The sequence below is a fragment of the Diabrotica virgifera genome, chromosome 3 (genome assembly GCF_917563875.1).
Source record: "Diabrotica virgifera virgifera chromosome 3, PGI_DIABVI_V3a".
NCBI classification, from domain to species: Eukaryota; Metazoa; Arthropoda; class Insecta; order Coleoptera; family Chrysomelidae; genus Diabrotica; species Diabrotica virgifera.
In genome coordinates this window covers 94,545,442-94,566,739 of record NC_065445.1, presented here as the reverse complement: position 1 = coordinate 94,566,739, position 21,298 = coordinate 94,545,442, and the positions used below count along the sequence as shown (strand labels likewise).

At 32.4% G+C, this 21,298-nt stretch overlaps 1 protein-coding gene across 1 annotated transcript in view; it reads right to left on the bottom strand.

Annotated features, from left to right (window-relative positions):
* LOC126881203 (uncharacterized) overlaps positions 1-20,711 on the bottom strand; it is a 95,399-nt gene extending 74,688 nt beyond the window's left edge. The window contains exons 1-2 of the mRNA XM_050645308.1: positions 20,402-20,711; positions 16,544-16,675 (exon numbers count right to left, since the gene is read on the bottom strand). Of these exons, the coding sequence (XP_050501265.1) occupies positions 16,544-16,675; positions 20,402-20,485 (216 nt within the window). The 5' untranslated portion in view covers positions 20,486-20,711. The remainder of the gene's footprint in view (positions 1-16,543; positions 16,676-20,401) is intronic.
* Positions 20,712-21,298: the final 587 nt, after the last annotated feature.

The following is a 21,298-nucleotide window of genomic DNA, read 5'->3' as shown; positions in this document are numbered from 1 at the left end:
GAAACGTTAATAAAATCTTTTTTGGTAAAATTGTGGCTTATTTCCCATTATAAATAGTTGATTATCTAGCCTTTATTATATATTTACTAATATTTGCTGTTTGGGCCTTTTGTGTTTCCATCTATGGTACACATCATACCTTAATATTTCTTGCAGGATCCGGTTTGGGTGGTCTTCTAGCTCAGCAAATTCTGTTCTGGCTTTTTTCTCCACCATATCCAGTACTCTTATTTCTTTTAGGTATCTGAATAAGAACCGTTCGGCGACGTATCTGGGCACGTTTGCAGCTTCTTTGAGGCAGTTTTTGTGTGCCGCTTGGATCTTCTTTTTGTTATTTTGACATGTGTGACCCCATGCAAGAAATATATATATAAATATATAACAAGGTTGTATTCTTGGGGAATTCAGCAAATTTTATGTGAAAGAAAACACTTTTTACTTGATCCAAGCTTTCGTAAACTTTAATGAATCGTTTACATCATCAGGGTAGACTGTAATAAAAAACGATGGTAGTTTTTTTTGGTATAGGACCTTATAAATTAATATACTCACAGTAAGTTGTGGTTGTTCACAAAAAGGTGTTGTAAAAAAGTTAATTAAAATCATAAAATGTCTCTTGAAGTTTAAAAAGTGATGGTTAAAATATTTTTTTACATTGATAACTACAATTGTTTTTTAAATTGTAAACAGTTTTTTAAAAAACAAAATATCACAGAATATATATATATACTATGACAGATCGGATTACACAAGTAAATAACAGGCAGGAAATATTAGAATGATTTATCATAAAAAATCGGTTTTTAAGCTATTCAGCCATGGTCTTGTTATTAATAAGTATTGAGCCAACTCCAGTATGATTTGAACAAAAGTTATAATGTTGTAATCAAAGTCATTTGAGATTGATAGTAAGTTATTATTGTTAAGATATAGTTTTTTTTTATGTTTTTTTTTTTATTTTTAAGTATTCTAATATAATATTAAAATATTAGTATTAGGTAGTCAATCTCAATGTAAAGGAGACAAGGATACTACAATTTGTTAATTTCAAGGTGGTTTATCTTTAGATAGTAAATTGGAATAAATGACACTAAGGTGTTGTATATCAGTTCTTTTGTTTATACAAGAAGGAGTTAGGGCAATGTATGTCATTTCTAGAAACTTTCTCTTTGTAGAATTACATTCACTAGACAAAATTTTGGTTGATTCCCAATCCATATTATGTTGTTTGTTTGTGACATGAGTGGCAAGTTCACACCTCTCTGGATGTAACCTACAATCACTCTTGTGCGATGTGATTCGATCTTTTAGTTTTCTACTTGTTTCACCTATGTAGTGTAACTCACAATCTGCACAAGAGATCTTGTAGATCACATTTGATTTTAATAACTGGGGTGTTAAGTCTTTTTGTTTATTATATAAGTTGCCCAAAGTACGTACATTTTTATGTGCGATTTTAATGTTATCATTAATTTTAAGCAACCTTGTTAGACTGGGTGTAATATCTCTTATGTAAGGCAATGAAAAATATCTAGTGTTATTAGATGATTCTTCTTGTGATGTGTTAGAATTTATTTGGTTTGGGATATTTTGTGATATATCTAATGTTTCATTAATAATCTCTAAGGTGTTATTATTAATATGGTTATTATTATTTCTATTTATTGCTGATTCTGTGATAGTATCCATAGTATTAAAAAGAATTTTGGAAATTAATTGTTTTGGGTACCCATTTTGTATGAAAAGTCCCTTAAGAATGTTAAGGTTTTTTTGGTGGAAAATAGGATCTGAGATGTTCAACACTCTCATTTTCATTTGTTTGATTAGGTTTATTTTCATACTAAATTTATGGTACGAGTGGAAATTTATGTATCTACCAGAGGTACATGGTTTTCTGTACCAATCTATCTTTAATATATTATTAATAGGGTCTCTGATGACTCTTGTATCTAGGAAAGGGACTGAGTAAGCTCCGTCCTCTTTTTCGATGGTGAATTGTATATAGGGGTCATAACTATTAAAATAAAATAAGATATCATCTAATCTTTCTGATGGAAATGAAATAAATATGTCGTCGACATATTTTTTAAGGAAAAATAAGTTAAAAGGTAGGACTGGGATCACTGTATCAAGGATATTGTCCATCACATACGTTGCAATAATTGGAGATATACTAGCTCCCATTGGAGTTCCAAAAGTCTGTTTATAAAATTTATTATTAAAACTAAAATATGTACTGTTAAACAAAAAAGTTATTATCAGAATGAAAGTATTAATGTCAATATCACAAAAAGATCCAATTCTTTGCCAATTAACTGAGATGGCCCTTATAGCGGCATCAAGATAAACATTACTAAAAAGAGATACCACATCAAGACTTGCAATTATAAAACCTGGTGGTAGTTGTTTATTGTTAAAAGAGTTTGAAAATTCAAAAGAGTCTTTAATAAAATAATCGTTGCTGTAATCATACGCTTTAGTTAATATATCTGTTATATAGTTTCCTAAGTATTCTGTTGGTGATCCTATACAAGAAACAATCGGTCTTACTGATAAGGTAGGTTTGTGTATTTTTGGCAACGAGTAAAACTTTGGAATTACACCATTATAGCGAGTAAGAGATTTCTTTTTTGTCTCATCGATATAACCTTGTCTTTTAAGTAATTTTACTAATTCATTACTTTTATTTTGTATGGTTTCAGTAGGATCTCTGTTAATCTGTGAATATGATCCACTTTCAATTATAATTTTATTGGAAAGTTCTAAATATTCTTGTTTATTCATAACAACTGTGACATTACCTTTGTCAGCAGTGGTTATGAAAATATCAGGATGTTGTTTAAGAAAAGACATGGTTTTATCAAAAAGGCTTTCGATTAATGATTTCTTTTTTCGGAAATTTTTATATTTGTTATAATAGTTAGTTATAATATTAGTTACTCTCGCTATAGTGTTGTTTTTTGTTTCTGGATTGGAAATTAGTGAAGTTATATGTTCTATATCAGCAAGAAGGTTCCTAATGGGTAAATCTTTCACCAATCTTGGTTCCAAACTAAATTTTGGACCTAAAGCTAGAATATCCAAAATGTCATCGGGAATGTCAATATTAGTAAGATTCTTAACCCATTGTGGTTGGGTAATAATCTTACTTTTGGTATCATTATATTTTAATGTATTCAATTTATTGATATTTTGTAATTTAATTTTATGGAAAAGTTTGTTATATTGTCTTAACTGTTTGGAAACAAAATTGTTGAAAGTTAATTCACCTGTAGTTGAAATTATATCATCCTTGAATCCTTGTAGGGTTCTCTCTAATTTAGAAATGACTTTATGATTGTTAGTAATTTCAATACTTATTAATTTGTTACCTAACCTGTGTGCTTGTCTAATCGTAGATCTATCATGTATGTCTTGTCTTAACATTAAGTTGTGAACCGGTCTAGTGGTTGCATCTATGTGTCTTGGGTGTAAATTTTGGGTTCTGCAATGTAGTAAGAAAATTCTTCTATTATATTCATGAGCTAACTTCATTTTTGTTTTTGACCATTTTTTGAAAAAATTAACTATATTAGGTCCATATGCAGTCCTAATGTGTTCATAAAACCCCATCTCTATATAAATGAGACCAGAAGGGAAGTCTTTGCTGACAATGTTATATAACAAGGTTGTATTCTTGGGGAATTCAGCAAATTTTATGTGAAAGAAAACACTTTTTACTTGATCCAAGCTTTCGTAAACTTTAATGAATCGTTTACATCATCAGGGTAGACTGTAATAAAAAACGATGGTAGTTTTTTTTGGTATAGGACCTTATAAATTAATATACTCACAGTAAGTTGTGGTTGTTCACAAAAAGGTGTTGTAAAAAAGTTAATTAAAATCATAAAATGTCTCTTGAAGTTTAAAAAGTGATGGTTAAAATATTTTTTTACATTGATAACTACAATTGTTTTTTAAATTGTAAACAGTTTTTTAAAAAACAAAATATCACAGAATATATATATACTATGACAGATCGGATTACACAAGTAAATAACAGGCAGGAAATATTAGAATGATTTATCATAAAAAATTAGAAAGATTAAAAATTGGTTTTGAGGAATACTGCGAATGAGAGTTAGTGGTGGAAGGTTGATTTGTGAATCTGGAAGGGATATTTAGAAAGTAGGGGAATGAATGACAAATATAGAGCAGAATGTTTTGAGCTGTCGAGAAAGGAAGTCCAGTAGTAGACGGTAGTGTACGGAGAGTGAGAACCCGGTGTAGTTCCGTGAGTGTGGAGTATCTATCGTGGAACGAGAGGTAGGCCAGGTTGAGAGTAAAGAACCTCCTTGAGCCAAGAGTTCCCGGTAGCTGATTGCAGTTTCGAAAAAGGTAGAACACAACATCACGACAGAAGCAGGAACGAGAGCTATACGAGCTAGTTTCAAAGGAGAACATTACTGGAAGCCAGGACGAGGTTTTGATCGCAGCCAAGGATAGCAGGAAACGGGTCTTGTGTGAAGACATTCTCAGTTCACCAGAAAAAGGTCAGTCTCATTTGTTTGGACATGAATGTATGGGTTTTTCGTATTAAATACCACATTTAAAATTGAAGAACATAATCAATAATATCAGAAAAGCTTCATCAAACTTAAATAGAATTGTTGCTAATAAATCATAATAGTTAAATGTTAATAAAAACTTTCAATTGGAAACCAAAAGGAAATAAGATTCCCATGTGTAAATGTTATGTTTAAGAATAATAAGATATAGCAAATATTAAGCAGTGATTGCCATTTAAATAAAATAAACAATATTTTGATTATAATTGTAACCCATATGTGTGTATTATTTTACTCTTTTCTTTCCTATCCCGATTAGGAACCATTGAGAAATACTTAGAAGCCACGTAAGTAAGTAATTAATTTTATAAAAAGCCCTGAGATTGAAAACATATTGATATGTGATCTGGTAAATTAATTAGATTATTATTAATGCATTGATTAAATTAAATGACATATAAGAATATTATCTCATATCAATAATCAAGATCACATCAATATATATATATATATATATATATATATATATATATATATATATATATATATGAAAAATAGATAATTGCATTTCAGTTAGATTCGAACCCCACCGGTGCCCCGACTAGTTTCGACTCATGTCAAGTCGTCATCAGGAGGCACTAGGTAGGTGTTCGAAGCTAACTGATTTGCCGCTATTACTTCGTGAATTTATAAACTAAATCCACCAGAGTATACTTAGTACGACCTCTATATGTGAAAAGAGAAAATAATTATTCTCTTGGTAGCCCGGCGAATAGCAAAATCAAGCTTTATAACAATAAAGCTATGAAAGCGATGTAACGGAATCCTTTTTCCGACAATACATCATGCAAACACCGTTTGGGCTAACCAATTCGTCTCTTACTGGAGAATACAGTAAAATGAAAAATAGATAATTGCATTTCAGTTAGATTCGAACCCCACCGGTGCCCCGACTAGTTTCGACTCATGTCAAGTCGTCATCAGGAGACACTAGGTAGGTGTTCGAAGCTAACTGATTTGCCGCTATTACTTCGTGAATTTATAAACTAAATCCACCAGAGTATACTTAGTACGACCTCTATATGTGAAAAGAGAAAATAATTATTCTCTTGGTAGCCCGGCGAATAGCAAAATCAAGCTTTACAACAATAAAGCTATGAAAGGCGATGTAACGGAATCCTTTTTCCGACAATACATCATGCAAACACCGTTTGGGCTAACCAATTCGTCTCTTACTGGAGAATACAGTAAAATGAAAATGATGACGACTTGACATGAGTCGAAACTAGTCGGGGCACCGGTGAGGTTCGAATCTAACTGAAATGCAATTATCTATTTTTCATTTTACTGTATTCTCCAGTAAGAGACGAATTGGTTAGCCCAAACGGTGTTTGCATGATGTATTGTCGGAAAAAGGATTCCGTTACATCGCCTTTCATAGCTTTATTGTTATAAAGCTTGATTTTGCTATTCGCCGGGCTACCAAGAGAATAATTATTTTCTCTTTTCACATATAGAGGTCGTACTAAGTATACTCTGGTGGATTTAGTTTATAAATTCACGAAGTAATAGCGGCAAATCAGTTAGCTTCGAACACCTACCTAGTGTCTCCTGATGACGACTTGACATGAGTCGAAACTAGTCGGGGCACCGGTGGGGTTCGAATCTAACTGAAATGCAATTATCTATTTTTCATTTTACTGTATTCTCCAGTAAGAGACGAATTGGTTAGCCCAACCGGTGTTTGCATGATGTATTGTCGGAAAAAGGATTCCGTTACATCGCCTTTCATAGCTTTATTGTTATAAAGCTTGATTTTGCTATTCGCCGGGCTACCAAGAGAATAATTATTTTCTCTTTTCACATATAGAGGTCGTACTAAGTATACTCTGGTGGATTTAGTTTATAAATTCACGAAGTAATAGCGGCAAATCAGTTAGCTTCGAACACCTACCTAGTGTCTTCTGATGACGACTTGACATGAGTCGAAACTAGTCGGGGCACCGGTGGGGTTCGAATCTAACTGAAATTCAATTATCTATTTTTCATTTTACTGTATTCTCCAGTAAGAGACGAATTGGTTAGCCCAAACGGTGTTTGCATGATGTATTGTCGGAAAAAGGATTCCGTTACATCGCCTTTCATAGCTTTATTGTTATAAAGCTTGATTTTGCTATTCGCCGGGCTACCAAGAGAATAATTATTTTCTCTTTTCACATATAGAGGTCGTACTAAGTATAAGCTGGTGGATTTAGTTTATAAATTCACGAAGTAATAGCGGCAAATCAGTTAGCTTCGAACACCTACCTAGTGTCTCCTGATGACGACTTGACATGAGTCGAAACTAGTCGGGGCACCGGTGGGGTTCGAATCTAACTGAAATGCAATTATCTATTTTTCATTTTACTGTATTCTCCAGTAAGAGACGAATTGGTTAGCCCAAACGGTGTTTGCATGATGTATTGTCGGAAAAAGGATTTCGTTACATCGCCTTTCATAGCTTTATTGTTATAAAGCTTGATTTTGCTATTCGCCGGGCTACCAAGAGAATAATTATTTTCTCTTTTCACATATAGAGGTCGTACTAAGTATACTCTGGTGGATTTAGTTTATAAATTCACGAAGTAATAGCGGCAAATCAGTTAGCTTCGAACACCTACCTAGTGTCTCCTGATGACGACTTGACATGAGTCGAAACTAGTCGGGGCACCGGTGGGGTTCGAATCTAACTGAAATGCAATTATCTATTTTTCATTTTACTGTATTCTCCAGTAAGAGACGAATTGGTTAGCCCAAACGGTGTTTGCATGATGTATTGTCGGAAAAAGGATTCCGTTACATCGCCTTTCATAGCTTTATTGTTATAAAGCTTGATTTTGCTATTCGCCGGGCTACCAAGAGAATAATTATTTTCTCTTTTCACTTATTAAATGCAAATAAACAAGCAGAACCCCAGGAAATAAAACAACATGAACAGGATAACACAGAACAACAACGTGAAGGAGAACCTACACTACAAGAAGTAAAAGAAGCAATATTGAAGCAAAAAAATAACAAAAGCGCAGGAGAAAGCGGAATTCCGGCAGAGATTTTTAAAGCAGGAGGAGAAAAGCTGCAAGAAAAAAATTTCCGAAATTCCCCAAAATTATTCATTTTATATATATATATATATATATATATATATATATATATATATATATAAATCAAACAAATGAAATAGAGAATGTGGAAAAATCCCCTTACGAACAATTCACACATCCACCATTTCAGGTTGGGAAAAATTTCTTGAATAGAATCAAAGATCCAAACACCGGGTTTGGATTTTTGATTTTTTAAAAATCCATTTTATAGATATATATATATATATATATATATATATATATATATATATATATATATATATATATATAAAATGCAGTCAATGTGTTTTGGGCTAATTAGAAGTGAAACACTTTGAACTTTTGTCGAGCTTTCGGACAATTTATTTCCTTTATCAAGACAATCTAAAAATACAAATGTTTAAATTTAGATGAAAACTAGAAAAATAAAAAACTTACTGCTCGTGGTTTACAAAATAACTAACATACTTATAAAAAACATAAAAACTCTTTCTAAAAAATATAAATTGTAAACGTAAATTAATTTTGAAATATGTCAAAAGGACATTAATCAAATGTAGTTCGACTACTTTAATAACTCGATAGATTGGGAAAGAAGTTAGTTAACAGTGTATAAAATAATGATATAAAGATGTAAGCTAATTTTAAGTTATAATTATTAGTAAAAAAAAAATTGATAGTAATGTAAAACAAGTTAATTTAGAATGTTATAAATATTTTTCTTTTGCTACTATTTATTGAAATTTTAAAAATTAGTTAGACCAAATTATTTATAAAATGCATAATTTAGTAATATTAGATCTCAAAATTAAACTAAAAATTAGTAAAAATTACAGTTAAATTTAGTTAGTCAAAGCTAAAATGTTATTATAAATAATGCTTAGATTATTGATATCAGATCTTTCATTAATACAATTTGATTTTTTTATCCAAACCATTTCTTTAAATTCTCTTTTACGTAAATTTATTTCTCTTTCTAAAATTGTTGCTTCTTGAAAAATGAAAACATGATCCTCATTAATAACATGCTCTGCCAATGCACAAGAAGGGATATTTCTCTTGATATCACTTTTATGAGACGTTAGTCTAAGAGATAGGTTACGTGAAATCTGTCCGATGTAACATTTACCACAAGTACTACAAGGTATGGAGTAAATAACATTAGAACTCTCCATAATTTTTAGAGGAGTCTTGGTTCTGGTATAAAGACTGTTCAAAGTTTTGACATTTTTAGTAGCAATTCTAATGTTTCCGTTTTGTTTAAATAACTTAATTAATTTTGGTGTTAAAGATGGTATATATGGTAAAGAAAAATAAGATAAGGTAGGTATACTTTCTATCTCTGTTCCTTGTTCATTGATATCTGCCTGCAGTGTTCTATTATAATTAGTGCTAAAAATTAATTTATTTAATAAACCCCTAGGATATCCATTTTCTAGTAAAATTTCTCTTAATTTTGTGAGGTCACTATTAATAAAATCCCTATGTGATAGTTTACATATTCTGTTTTTTAGACCTAAGATCAAGTTAATTTTCATTTTATAAGGATAATGTGAAAGGTAATGAATATATCGATTACTACAAAGAGGTTATGGATAAAAAAATCAAATTGTATTAATAAAAGATCTGATATCAATAATCTAAGCATTATTTATAATAACATTTTAGCTTTGACTAACTAAATTTAACTGTAATTTTTACTAATTTTTAGTTTAATTTTGAGATCTAATATTACTAAATTATGCATTTTATAAATAATTTGGTCTAACTTATTTTTAAAATTTCAATCTCTCTCTCCTGTCGTTTCCCCATTACTGAGAATCGTGATTTCTTCCAATATTCCTAACAATGTTTCTCCATTGGTCTCTATCTTCAGCTGCTCTAAGAGCTGCGCAGAATGAGTTTCCAGCTGAATGCTTTATTTGGTCAGACCATCTAGTTGGTGATCGTCCTCTTGATCTTCTCCCCGGAACGTTTCCAGAAACAATTAATCTCTCCAAACTGTCGTCACCTCTGCGAACTACGTGACCAAAGAATTGCAGAATTCGTTGCAGACATATTGTGGACAGCCTTTTTTTAATATTGAGTTGGTTTAGAATGGAAACGTTTGTCCTATGAGCTGTCCAAGGTATGCGCGGCATTCTTCTCCAGCACCACATCTCAAAGGCATCAATTTTTTGGCGCTCGCATGCGCGAAGAGTCCAAGTCTCTGCTCCGTATAGAAATATTGAGAATACAAGGGCATTCACCAGTCTCATCTTGATATTTTGAGAGATAGATCTGTCTTTCCAAACTTTAGTTAGGCGACTCATCGCATTTTTTGCCATACCAATAATACGTCTCCGAACTTCTGCTTCACAGTTACCATCGTTAGTTATACTAGACCCGAGATAGACAAAGGTGTTTACTATCTGGTATTCCTGTAATATGTTAGTCAGTTGAATAGTGTCAAATCTGTCGACCACCATTATTTTTGTCTTAGCTTTATTGATTTTCAGACCAACTCTATTGCTTTCGTACTCAACTCTTCGCAGAAGATCAAACATTTCTTGCTCATTTGCTGCTATAAGTGTAGTGTCATCAGCAAATCTTAAATTGGAGATTTTCTTACCAGCTACTGTTACTCCACCGGCCCATCCTTCTAAAACCATCCTCATGACATGTTCACCATAAATGTTAAATAAGTCAGGTGACAACACGCATCCTTGTCTAACACCTCTCTCGGTCTTGAATTGGTTTGAGAACTTCTGATCTAGTCGTACTGTCGCTATATTAGACTGGTATAGATTTTTAATAAGTGTCACCAGGTGCATTGGTGCGCCCATTTCTATTAAAATTGACCACAGATTTATCCAGCTTACACAATCAAATGCCTTTTGGTAGTCAACGAAGCATATAATCATAGGTACTTGAAATTCTCTAGACTTTTCAATGAGTTGTCTCAGGTTCAGGATTTGTTCCCTTGTACCTTTACCCTTTACAAACCCCGCTTGTTCCTGAGGTATTTGGTAACGTAGATAGGTTTTTAATCTGTTTTTGATGAAAATTTCAATAAATAGTAGCAAAAGAAAAATATTTATAACATTCTAAATTAACTTGTTTTACATTACTATCAATTTTTTTTACTAATAATTATAACTTAAAATTAGCTTACATCTTTATATCATTATTTTATACACTGTTATAACTTCTTTCCCAATCTATCGAGTTATTAAAGTAGTCGAACTACATTTGATTAATGTCCTTTTGACATATTTCAAAATTAATTTACGTTTACAATTTATATTTTTTAGAAAGAGTTTTTATGTTTTTTATAAGTATGTTAGTTATTTTGTAAACCACGAGCAGTAAGTTTTTTATTTTTCTAGTTTTCATCTAAATTTAAACATTTGTATTTTTAGATTGTCTTGATAAAGGAAATAAATTGTCCGAAAGCTCGACAAAAGTTCAAAGTGTTTCACTTCTAATTAGCCCAAAACACATTGACTGCATTCCCCAAAATTATTCATTTTCTATTATTAACAGTCACTACATATTAATAATCATATATATATATATATATATATATATATATATAACAAGGCTGAATATATATATATATATATATATATATATATATATATATATATATATATATATATATATATATAACAGCGCTAACAGGCCTTATAGGCCTACGGCGTCTAAATTCTGGATAATATTTCTCCATTCTTTTCGGTCCTCTGCACTCTTTCTTCAGTCCTTCACCCCGATTTCTTCCAAATCCCTCTCTGCAGCCTCTAACCATCTCTTCCTTGGGCGACCTCGTCTCCTTTTTCCCAATGCTCTGTCATTCAATATTCGTTTGACGTTTCTAGTTTCTGGCATTCGAGTAATATGTCCCAGCCATCTAACTCTTTGGGCTCGTATTTTTGTCGTTATTTTTGGTCTCCCATACATCCTCATTACTTCTTCATTTGTTCGTCTCCTCCAGGTTTTCTCCGCTATCTGTATACCTCCAAAAATTTTTCTCAGGACCTTCCTTTCCCATATCTGTATCTTCTTCTCCTCTTGTTGATTCATTACCCACGTTTCGCTCGCATACAACACTGTGGGCCGTATTATCGTTTCATACATTCTGATTTTCGCGTTTATTGATACATTTTTTGCTTTTAATATCGTGTTTAAGGCACCCACAACTCAACTTCCCTTCAATAATCTTTTATCTATTTCTTTTTCTTCCCTTCCAGTACTGGTTACAGTCACTCCCAGGTATTTGAATTCTGCTACTTCCTTAAATTTATATTCATCTCCTTCTCCTTTCATTTTTATATAGTTATCCTCTTTATTTATATCTCCTTTCATTACCATGTATTGTGTTTTTCCTTGGTTGATTCTTAATCCATACCTTTTTGCTTCCGCTTCGAACTTTTGGAATATTTTTTGGAGATGTTCCTTTGTTCTTGTTAGGATGACTAGATCATCAGCGTAAGCTATAAACTGCTGTCTGTTGTTAAATATGGTACCGCTTGTACTAATTTTCATCCTTCTTACTATGTGCTCTAGTACCAAGTTAAATAAGTCTGTAGATAGAGGGTCACCCTGTTTCAGTCCTTTATTCACTGTGAATTGTTTTGAAAAATTTCCTTCCAGTGTTATCCTGTTTTTTGTATTGTTGAGCGTCATTCTCACTAATTTAACCAGCTTTCCTGAAATACCCAAGGATCTCATTGCTTCATATAGCATATCTCGGTCTACTGAGTCGTAAGCCTGTTTAAAGTCAATGAACAACATGTGTAGTCCCAAATTTTGTTCGTAGCTGTTGTTCTGTATTAGTTTTAATAAACATATTTGATCTGTTGTTGATCTTCCTGGTCTAAAACCTCCTTGGTATTCTCCAATGATCTTATTTACCTCCTTTTGCAATCTATTTCGGATGATTTTTGCAAGTATTTTATAGGCCACTTCTAATAGCGATATTCCTCTATAATTTTCGCAACTTGTTTCATCACCTTTTTTGTAGATTGGACAGATGAGTGCATTGTTCCATTGTTACGGCATTTCCTCTTTTTGCCAGACTGTTAATATTAGTCGGAAATTTTTTTCTTGCAGCTTTTCTCCTCCTGCTTTAAAAATCTCTGCCGGAATTCCGCTTTCTCCTGCGCTTTTGTTATTTTTTTGCTTCAATATTGCTTCTTTTACTTCTTGTAGTGTAGGTTCTCCTTCACGTTGTTGTTCTGTGTTATCCTGTTCATGTTGTTTTATTTCCTGGGGTTCTGCTTGTTTATTTGCATTTAATAGTTCTTCAAAATACTCCGCCCATCTGTTCAATTTTTCTGTTGTTTCTCCTAAAAGCACACCGTCTTTACCTCTACAATAACTTGTTTTACTCTTTGCAGTTCCTCGGGATTTTTTTACTTCTTGGTAGAAATTTCTTATTTCCTTGTTTATGTATGATTCTTCTATTGTTTTCAACTGTTTGTCAAGATGTTCTCTTTTCTTTTTTCTGCAGATTTGTTTTTACTTCTCTTCTTGCCATTTTATATTTTTCTGTAGTATCCTGTGTATTATTTTTGTCTTTTTCTATTTTTGCTTTATTTCTACGTATCAATCCCATTTTACAATCCTCGTCAAACCAGTCTCTTCGTTTCTCTGCTTGTACTTTTCCTAGACATAGTTCCGTTGCTTCTGTCATCTCTATCTGTATATTCCTCCATTCTTCATCAATATCTTCTGCGGTGGGGTAACGAAGTCTTTTATTTATCTCTGCCACAAATCTGTTTGCCGTTTTTTCTTTAAGTAATTCTTTAAGTAATTCTATCTTGTATGTTAATCTTTCTTTTGCTGTTCTTGGGTTTCTTGGCAGCTCTTGTTTAAGTTTGGCTATCGTTAGAATATGATCGCTATTGGTATCTGCCCCTCTGTAGCTTCTGGAATCGGTAATTACTCTGATATGTTTACTTTCTATTAATACGTGGTCTATCTGGTTTTTTGTCATTCCATCTGGAGATATCCAAGTTATCTTATGAATATCCTTATGGTCAAATCTTGTGCTTACAATTTTCATTTTATTTTCTGTTGCAAATTCAATTAATTTTTTCCCATTTTCATTTGATTCCTTATGCAAACTTTTTCCACCCGTTATACTTCTGTAAATCTCATCTCTTCTCTTTGTTTTTTTGCATTCATATCTCCTACGATTATCTTTATGTCATATTTTTGAATTTTATCCATCAAATTACTTAGCTTCTCATAGAACTCTGTCTTGGTTTCTAGGCCTTTTTCTTCAGTGGGGGCATGTGCATTAATGATGCTAATTTTTCTGTACTTTCCTCTTATTCTGAAATAACATATTCTATCTGATATTGCTTGGAAGTCTATAACTAATTTACTTATTTTTTCTGTCACCATAAATCCAACTCCAAAATATCTGTTTGTCCCGCCACTCTTAAAAAAGGTTCTTTTTCCTATTTTGACTATTTCAGTTCCCAACTGTTTTGTTTCTTGTAAGGCCAGGATGCCTACTTTGTAATTCTCCATAATATTATCTAAATTTTTTAAGGCACCCTCTTCGTACGTACTTCGTACATTCCAGGTTCCAATTTTTATTATTTCCTCAGGTTTTTCCTTATTTGTATCGTTTTTTCCTCATTTTCCAAAGTCGTTATTCCTTTTTTTGCCATGTCAATACCATATTTCAGCCGCTGTTCTTCGTTTATTAGTTTTTTGAATTTTCTATCAGCTGTTCTCTCTCCTCGTCCCATATCCAGATTTTGCCATTTACTATTAATTTCTTGTAGCCGATTTTCGTTTGCTTACCTTTGCTTCTTTCTTCCTTTGCTATTTTAGTTATTTCCTTTTGTATTTCTTTTTCTTTCGATGTCAAATCGTTGTTTATATAGATACGGTCTTTATGCTGTTTTAGTTTACTTTTCTTGTTTAGGATTTCAATTTTATCCGTGAAAGTTTCTGTCTCTATTGCGCATACTGTTTCTCCTATTTTTGTTGCACTTCTTAGTTTTATTTGTGTTTGCAACTCTTGGTCTATGAAATTTTCCATTTCTTCTTTTAATTTCTTATCATCATTTGTTTGTACTTTCAACCCAGTTACGATCAAGCTTTTCTTTTTGCTAAATTTCTCCAGTTGCTCCATTCTTTCATGTAGCAACTTTACTTCTTTTTTTAGTTTTTGATTCTCTACTTTTACATCCATTATTTCTCTATTGGTTTGTTGTTATTCTTTTCTTATTTGTTTTATTTCCTGAAGCATTTCATCATTTTTATTCATGAGCTCTCTCATCATCGTAATCATAACATTTTCCATGTCTTCCTTTTTTTCGTTGCCTGCTTTGCTTGGTGACCGTTTTGTAATTTTACTTCTATTAAAACAATCATCCAAGTTTTATCTTTTGCGTTTCGTTTCGTCATCGGTTTCACTTCCTGTGTCATTATCCTTTCTTTCCATTTTCTAAGAGTGCCCCGCTAAATGTTACAATTAGAAAAGTCTGTATAGAATACAATATAAATATAAGGTTAGTTTAAAAATAAACCTATATTAGACACAATCTATAAACTTAATTTAGAAATTAACTTTAAGCCAGTTCGTAATCACCGTAAAAATTAAAATTATTGATTTTTAATTGTCGCACTATTTCAGATTTATTTTATTAAGTCCGACTCTGCACTGCGAAAAGAAATCAAGTCTGTTTGACCCATCAAAACTTGAATTTCTTATCAGTGGTTTTATTTTATTTATATTGTTCGAATAATTATTGGCATCTAAAATACCTGTTTACAGTAAATAATGGAGAGATCTTACTTTATCGATGCTTTGGACGATTTATTTTCACTCACTAGTGCACTTGTACTTTTATTTACACACTGTGTTAACTTGGCGATTTATCTATTCGTAATTCCAATGGAAATTGGATTATTCACGGAACAGACGTTAATCAACCTCACAATTTGCCTACCAGGACCGGATCATCCCATGCAAGAGATACGTATGTAATTATTGGCAGTATGATGCTATTTATCAGTCTTAATTTTGTTTTCATGGCTAATTTGCTTCTGCTTCCAGTGAGTCCTACTATTGCTGCTCTGCCCGCTGCTATTTTCTGGACTGTTGCGTTGACAAGTGATGTGATTGTTAAACCTTGGTCCATTGTGACTCCTAAATATTTAGCTTCGTTTTGCCATTCGATGGGTCTTGCAATGTTAGCTGTTCTTCTGGGTTATTCTCTTTTTAAAGATAACCGCTTGGGTCTTTTCTGGATTTTTGTACTCTGGATCTACAGCTATTTACACGTACCTTAACGAACTGGATAAGTTTTTTTGGAACTAAAATTTCTGCCATTGCATTCCACGTCTGATCCCTTTTAATGCTGTCGTACGCTTGTCAGAAATCTATGAAGAGATTATGGTTAGTTTTATTTAATTTCCATCATTTTTTTAAAGCAGCTGCCTTAAAGTAAAAATGTGGTCTCTATGGCCGATTTACCTATTTTTTCTAAATCCAGCTTGGTATTTTCCTATGAAGTTTTCTACAAACGCTGGTTACGCTACTTAATAGGACGTTTGATAATATTTTGTACGCCGTATTAAGTAGCGAGGTGCCTCGATAATTGGAACACTTGGTTTTGTCTCCTTTTTATGGATAGTGATTATTACACTTTCGTGACATTTTGTTAGTATTTTCTCTTCGTTCCATATAAGTGTTATTACTTTGTGTAATTGTCTATGTGTTTCTCCTCCATACTTAAAAAATTTGGCCGGTATATTGTCGGAGCCTGTTTGTATCGTCGAACCTATATTTGTAGATCTTAATAATTATTATACTCATTATTATAATAATATTTTATTTATAACTAAAATTTTAAATATTATAAAAAAACTTACCGGTGAACCGAAAGGTAATATAGTTAAATTAACATAATTGGTTAAATTTCCTTCCATTATAGGAAGCAATTGCTGTTCTATAAAACTTTTATCGTAAGGGCATTTTGACTCATAGTAAACGTTCGCTATTATCTGAAAGCAACACAGCATTTATTAATACACATACCTACACGGCTGCACATGGATTCGCTCCCGGCTTCAGGTAGGAAGACCTAACCCTTCGGTCATAACTTAACTTTCGGGTATGAGTTTCGGAGCGAACTCGTGTACAATAAAAGTGGTTTTATAGCGGTTGGGAGCGAACCCATGTGCGCCGACCTACACATGGTTCAAAATATTTTTCAAATTAGTTACTAAAACTATTATTAGCAGTTTTGTAGGTATTTATTTGGGCATTGCAGGTATACTATGTTTATACTAGGCCGTACTAGTTTATTCTGGAGTGTGCGAATTTATATCAGGATAAACCAGTTTAGCCTAAGTCTAGAAGCTGTCACTACATCAGTACTCCAGTTTGAAATACCGTCTCTGTTACGGTGGACGACGTTTTACATCGTTGCCAGTGGTCCATTTCCAGTGCGCATCGATGGTAGTGGTTGACATCTGGAGGGAGTGCATGTAGACGTACACACACACACACACACACACACACACACAGAGAGAGAGAGAGAGAGAGAGAGAGAGAGAGAGAGAGGGACAGCCGGCGATAAGCGCTGTTGTCGCATGATAGTGACATGCTATCTTCACAAGGTGGAAAGAATATTTCCATGAACTACTAAATCATGAGTATGCAGATATGAAGAGTGGCAACTTTGAGATCAATAACGGTGTAATACAAAAAGGTGCCCCCGCTATTGTTTAACCTTCAGCTGCATGATGAGCTTTGAGCTCAATTAGTTATTTAAACACGCCGATATAGCAAAGTTTGGTAAATCTCATAGAATTCATTAGCTTTTCCACTTGCTTCGAATTATCAATAAAAGAAACAAAAAAAACATATATCACCGAATGGAGACCTGTTGAAGATAGATCACGAGGTTGCCCTAAAAAACGTTGGAGAGAGAGTGTTGAGAATGATCTGAGGATTATAAAAATTGGGATGAAAACCCAAACAGACGGTTGTAACGCTAGAGGAAGAGGAAGATATGTTGCGATGCTTTCGACTATGGTCTTGTACATTCTGATTTTTGTCACATGCTTACCATGTGAAATTTGTTTCATAATGTCAGTCTCACTAAAGTCTTTTTTAGTAATTGCAACTCCAAGATACTTATATGACTTAACATTCCTTGGTTCACAGTAGAATTTAAATATATTTTAAATTAGGTTGGAGCCATTGCGCAACCTTATATAAATCCTTTAGTTATTGGAAACACAGAAAGCTTTTTCCCGAACTTGACAGTACCTGTTATATTCATTGCATATTTTTTAATCCAGCTTGTGAGATCGTATGAAAAATTTTCTGATGCGATTTCTTTCCGGATTCCTCTACAAAAATGTCCAAAAAGTAGAGAAAAAAAATAAAATTTACCTATGTAAAAGATGTATAGAAAAATATGTAAAGAATTTTTAGACATATCCGTTTGAGGAGGTGTCATTTTTCAATGAAAATAGGAAATTTTTAATCACGAATAACTCAAAAAGTTAAATAATATATAGAACATAATTGAGCATAAAAATAATATATAGAACATTTTTTGCTGACCAGTAGATTCTCTTTCGAGTTCAGGGATTATTTTGACCAAACAAATTTCTAGCCCCGACAGTCATGTGAACCACCCGCAAGATAACAGCATACTTTGGCCTAGACTTTTGAGCTATTCCCAGTGCCGGATTTAGGATACTTGCGGCCCTAGTCCAAATTACCCCGAGCGGCCCCCGATAACTTCAAGATTATGTAATTAAAGCATAAAATACATTTCATATTAATACATAATTTGTTTTAATTTTACTTTTTAAAATTGGTACAACATACAGAGCATAACATAAATGAATAGAAATCCCACTAATGTTCTATTTGAATACGTTACATAAATAGGTTGAAATGTTGTATTCGCTAATTACATAATCTTGGTTTACAAATTTGGCTAAAACCCCAAAACAGCTCTACCAACAATTTCTATATTTATAAAAAATATATAATTCACAAAGTTAGCAAACAGCAGTTTGTATTTGAAAAATTATTAATATTGCTAAAATTATTATATTATAAATTAGTATTGCAGTTAATTGTTAAAATTAAATACCATTTGTTTCATTCGGGGGGAAAAGTACAGGTGACAACAAAAGACTAAAAAAAGCCGAGTTGAAAAGACATTATAAGTAAAAGAACAAGCAAAATAATATGAACTGTAATAGTAATAGGATACGGTACTGAAAAATAAAAATATTAAGGATACAACAAATAAACTTCTAGATCGGTCAATTCTAACATTATTCTCTTATACTGAAAAATGTCAATGTCATGTTCTTAATTTGGATAAAGTTGGATTTTGGATTAGTGATTAACATTGACACTCACTCCACTCCATACTCATAATAAATCTCATATCTAAACACTCTAGCTTTTTTGGCTGCAAAATTTTTAATCAAATCGTTAGAGTCTAAGGCTAAAAAAAGCTCAGTATTTGAAACAAAACTAGACAATCTAGAATCTTCGTCAGAAGTCGAGTTACTCAAGTAGTTTTTGATTCTTTTCAATACGCTGGATGATCTTTCTCCAGATGCATTAGATGTCATCATGCATAGTAGAATGCGCAAAGCCGTGTCCATATTCGAAAATAATGTTGTTAACTGTTTTTCACGAATCAGTTTCAGATACTCCAAAAGTATAATCCTCGGAGGATTGGTAAATTGGTAATCTTGTTATCATGAGGTTCTCTTTCTTCATCAAATATACTTTCAACAAAGCCTTTGAACTGTACTTACACACTCTTCTCCAAAGTCACCGTCTATGTCGATTCGATACTTTTTTAACCAAAATAGAAGCTTTTCCCCTGATTTCTTCATTGGAAATTGACGATAAGTTGTTTCAAATCCAAATTCTTCATTAAGGCTGAAATAAACTTTGGATATTTCCTTCAAGTCTGAATAAAGCCTGTCAATTACAACATTGAATGTATTAATCGTCTTCTTTGCCATTAAAGTGGGGTTCAGTAGATTCATCTTCTTTGTCTTCGCGAGGGAGAGCTTTTCTTTTAGGGCGTCTTTTTTTTTTTAAAGAATATAGGTTTCATTTTTAGACAACTCTTTTCCTCTTTTTTCATAGGAATCAAAGTTGTCTCTCAGACTCAAATCCTTTAGGGATTTGTATATGTTGAAAGTCACATTCAAGTCTGTAGCAGTTTTTTGCAATGTTTTGGTATTCTTGTTAAAACGTTGTAAAATATCGTACCACATGTTTAGTAGAATAGCATTCTCTAATTTTAAAAATTGTTTACTTATTCCATTAGCTTCAGCTCGGCTCACATTTGTTTCCCCTGTATCGGTTGATATTTTTTTAATTACAACGTAGTAGCTCCAGTAATTAAGTAAAATAGCTTTTACAGCTTATCATTTATCAGCCCGTCTTGTAACGTTTACTCTTTTTGGAAGGAGTTTCTTATCGTTATTGCTATTTTTGACTATGTTGTGACAATTTTTTTTACCAAAAAAGTTTTTTTACAAAACGCTGCGGCCCCCTTTTGCTAGCGGCCCTAGGCCGCGGCCTAGTCGGCCTAGTGGTAAATCCGGCACTGGTTATTCCCTACTTACTGTGAAAATATAGTAGAAAGTAAATTCATGCATTATGACGGAGGAATTCGAAACCAAACTCTACAGTTGACTGCACTAATGAAGAACATTGATAATAATACTTACTCTTGGTCCATATGATTCGCTTTTATTCAATCTCACAAAAAACAACACACAAAGGATTAAATATTCTTTTATAATATGGTTCATTTTTAAAATCTAGTTCAATAAATTTTACTAGAACAGAATCGCAAATATGACTGAATATAATTCTTATTGCTTATTATTATAAAAATAAAAAAAATATATATTATTGATTTTGGAAAACACAAACTAGATTTATCGCTCGTTGTATCATGACCTTCAAATTAACATTCGTAATGGTATCTTGAAAAACAGTGCTTGCACAAATTTTTACCATAGTTTATTAATCAAAATACGTGTTCGGTCAGCTTCAGAACTACATGAATTTAGCTCATACATTTTGTGTTTCCCAACTTGTTTCTTTTAGACAGAAAAATAAGATTTGTTTGCATAATCAATTTCACGAGTTACCCCAGAATAAGGTTCAAGAGATAGCCTATGCGAAAAGCGGTTCTAACTTATTTAAACAATTTATTTTAAAAAAATTGTAAAAATTAGTTTTATCAGCCCGGACAATTTTTTTAGTTTTTTTTTTGATTAATCGGTTGTAACTTTAATCTGGTCTGAAAAGGTTCTTTTGTAATTTTTCTATAAATTTTCATTTTTGAGTTATAAGCAGTTTAAAACTGAAAGAAAAAACAAAAAATTACTATTTTTAATGTTCCCCAATTCGATGTTATTTTCAAATTACAAAAAAGAGCTATAAGATATCTGTTTGGCCTCAGAAGAACAACACACTGCAGAAGTTACTTCAAAGATCACGGAATTTTAACCCTTCCATCTTTGTATATTTTAGAAACTGTTTGCTTAATTCGTAAACATCTACATGTCTTTCCACCAGGACCTAATCATCACTACTTCACGAGAAATTCTACGTTT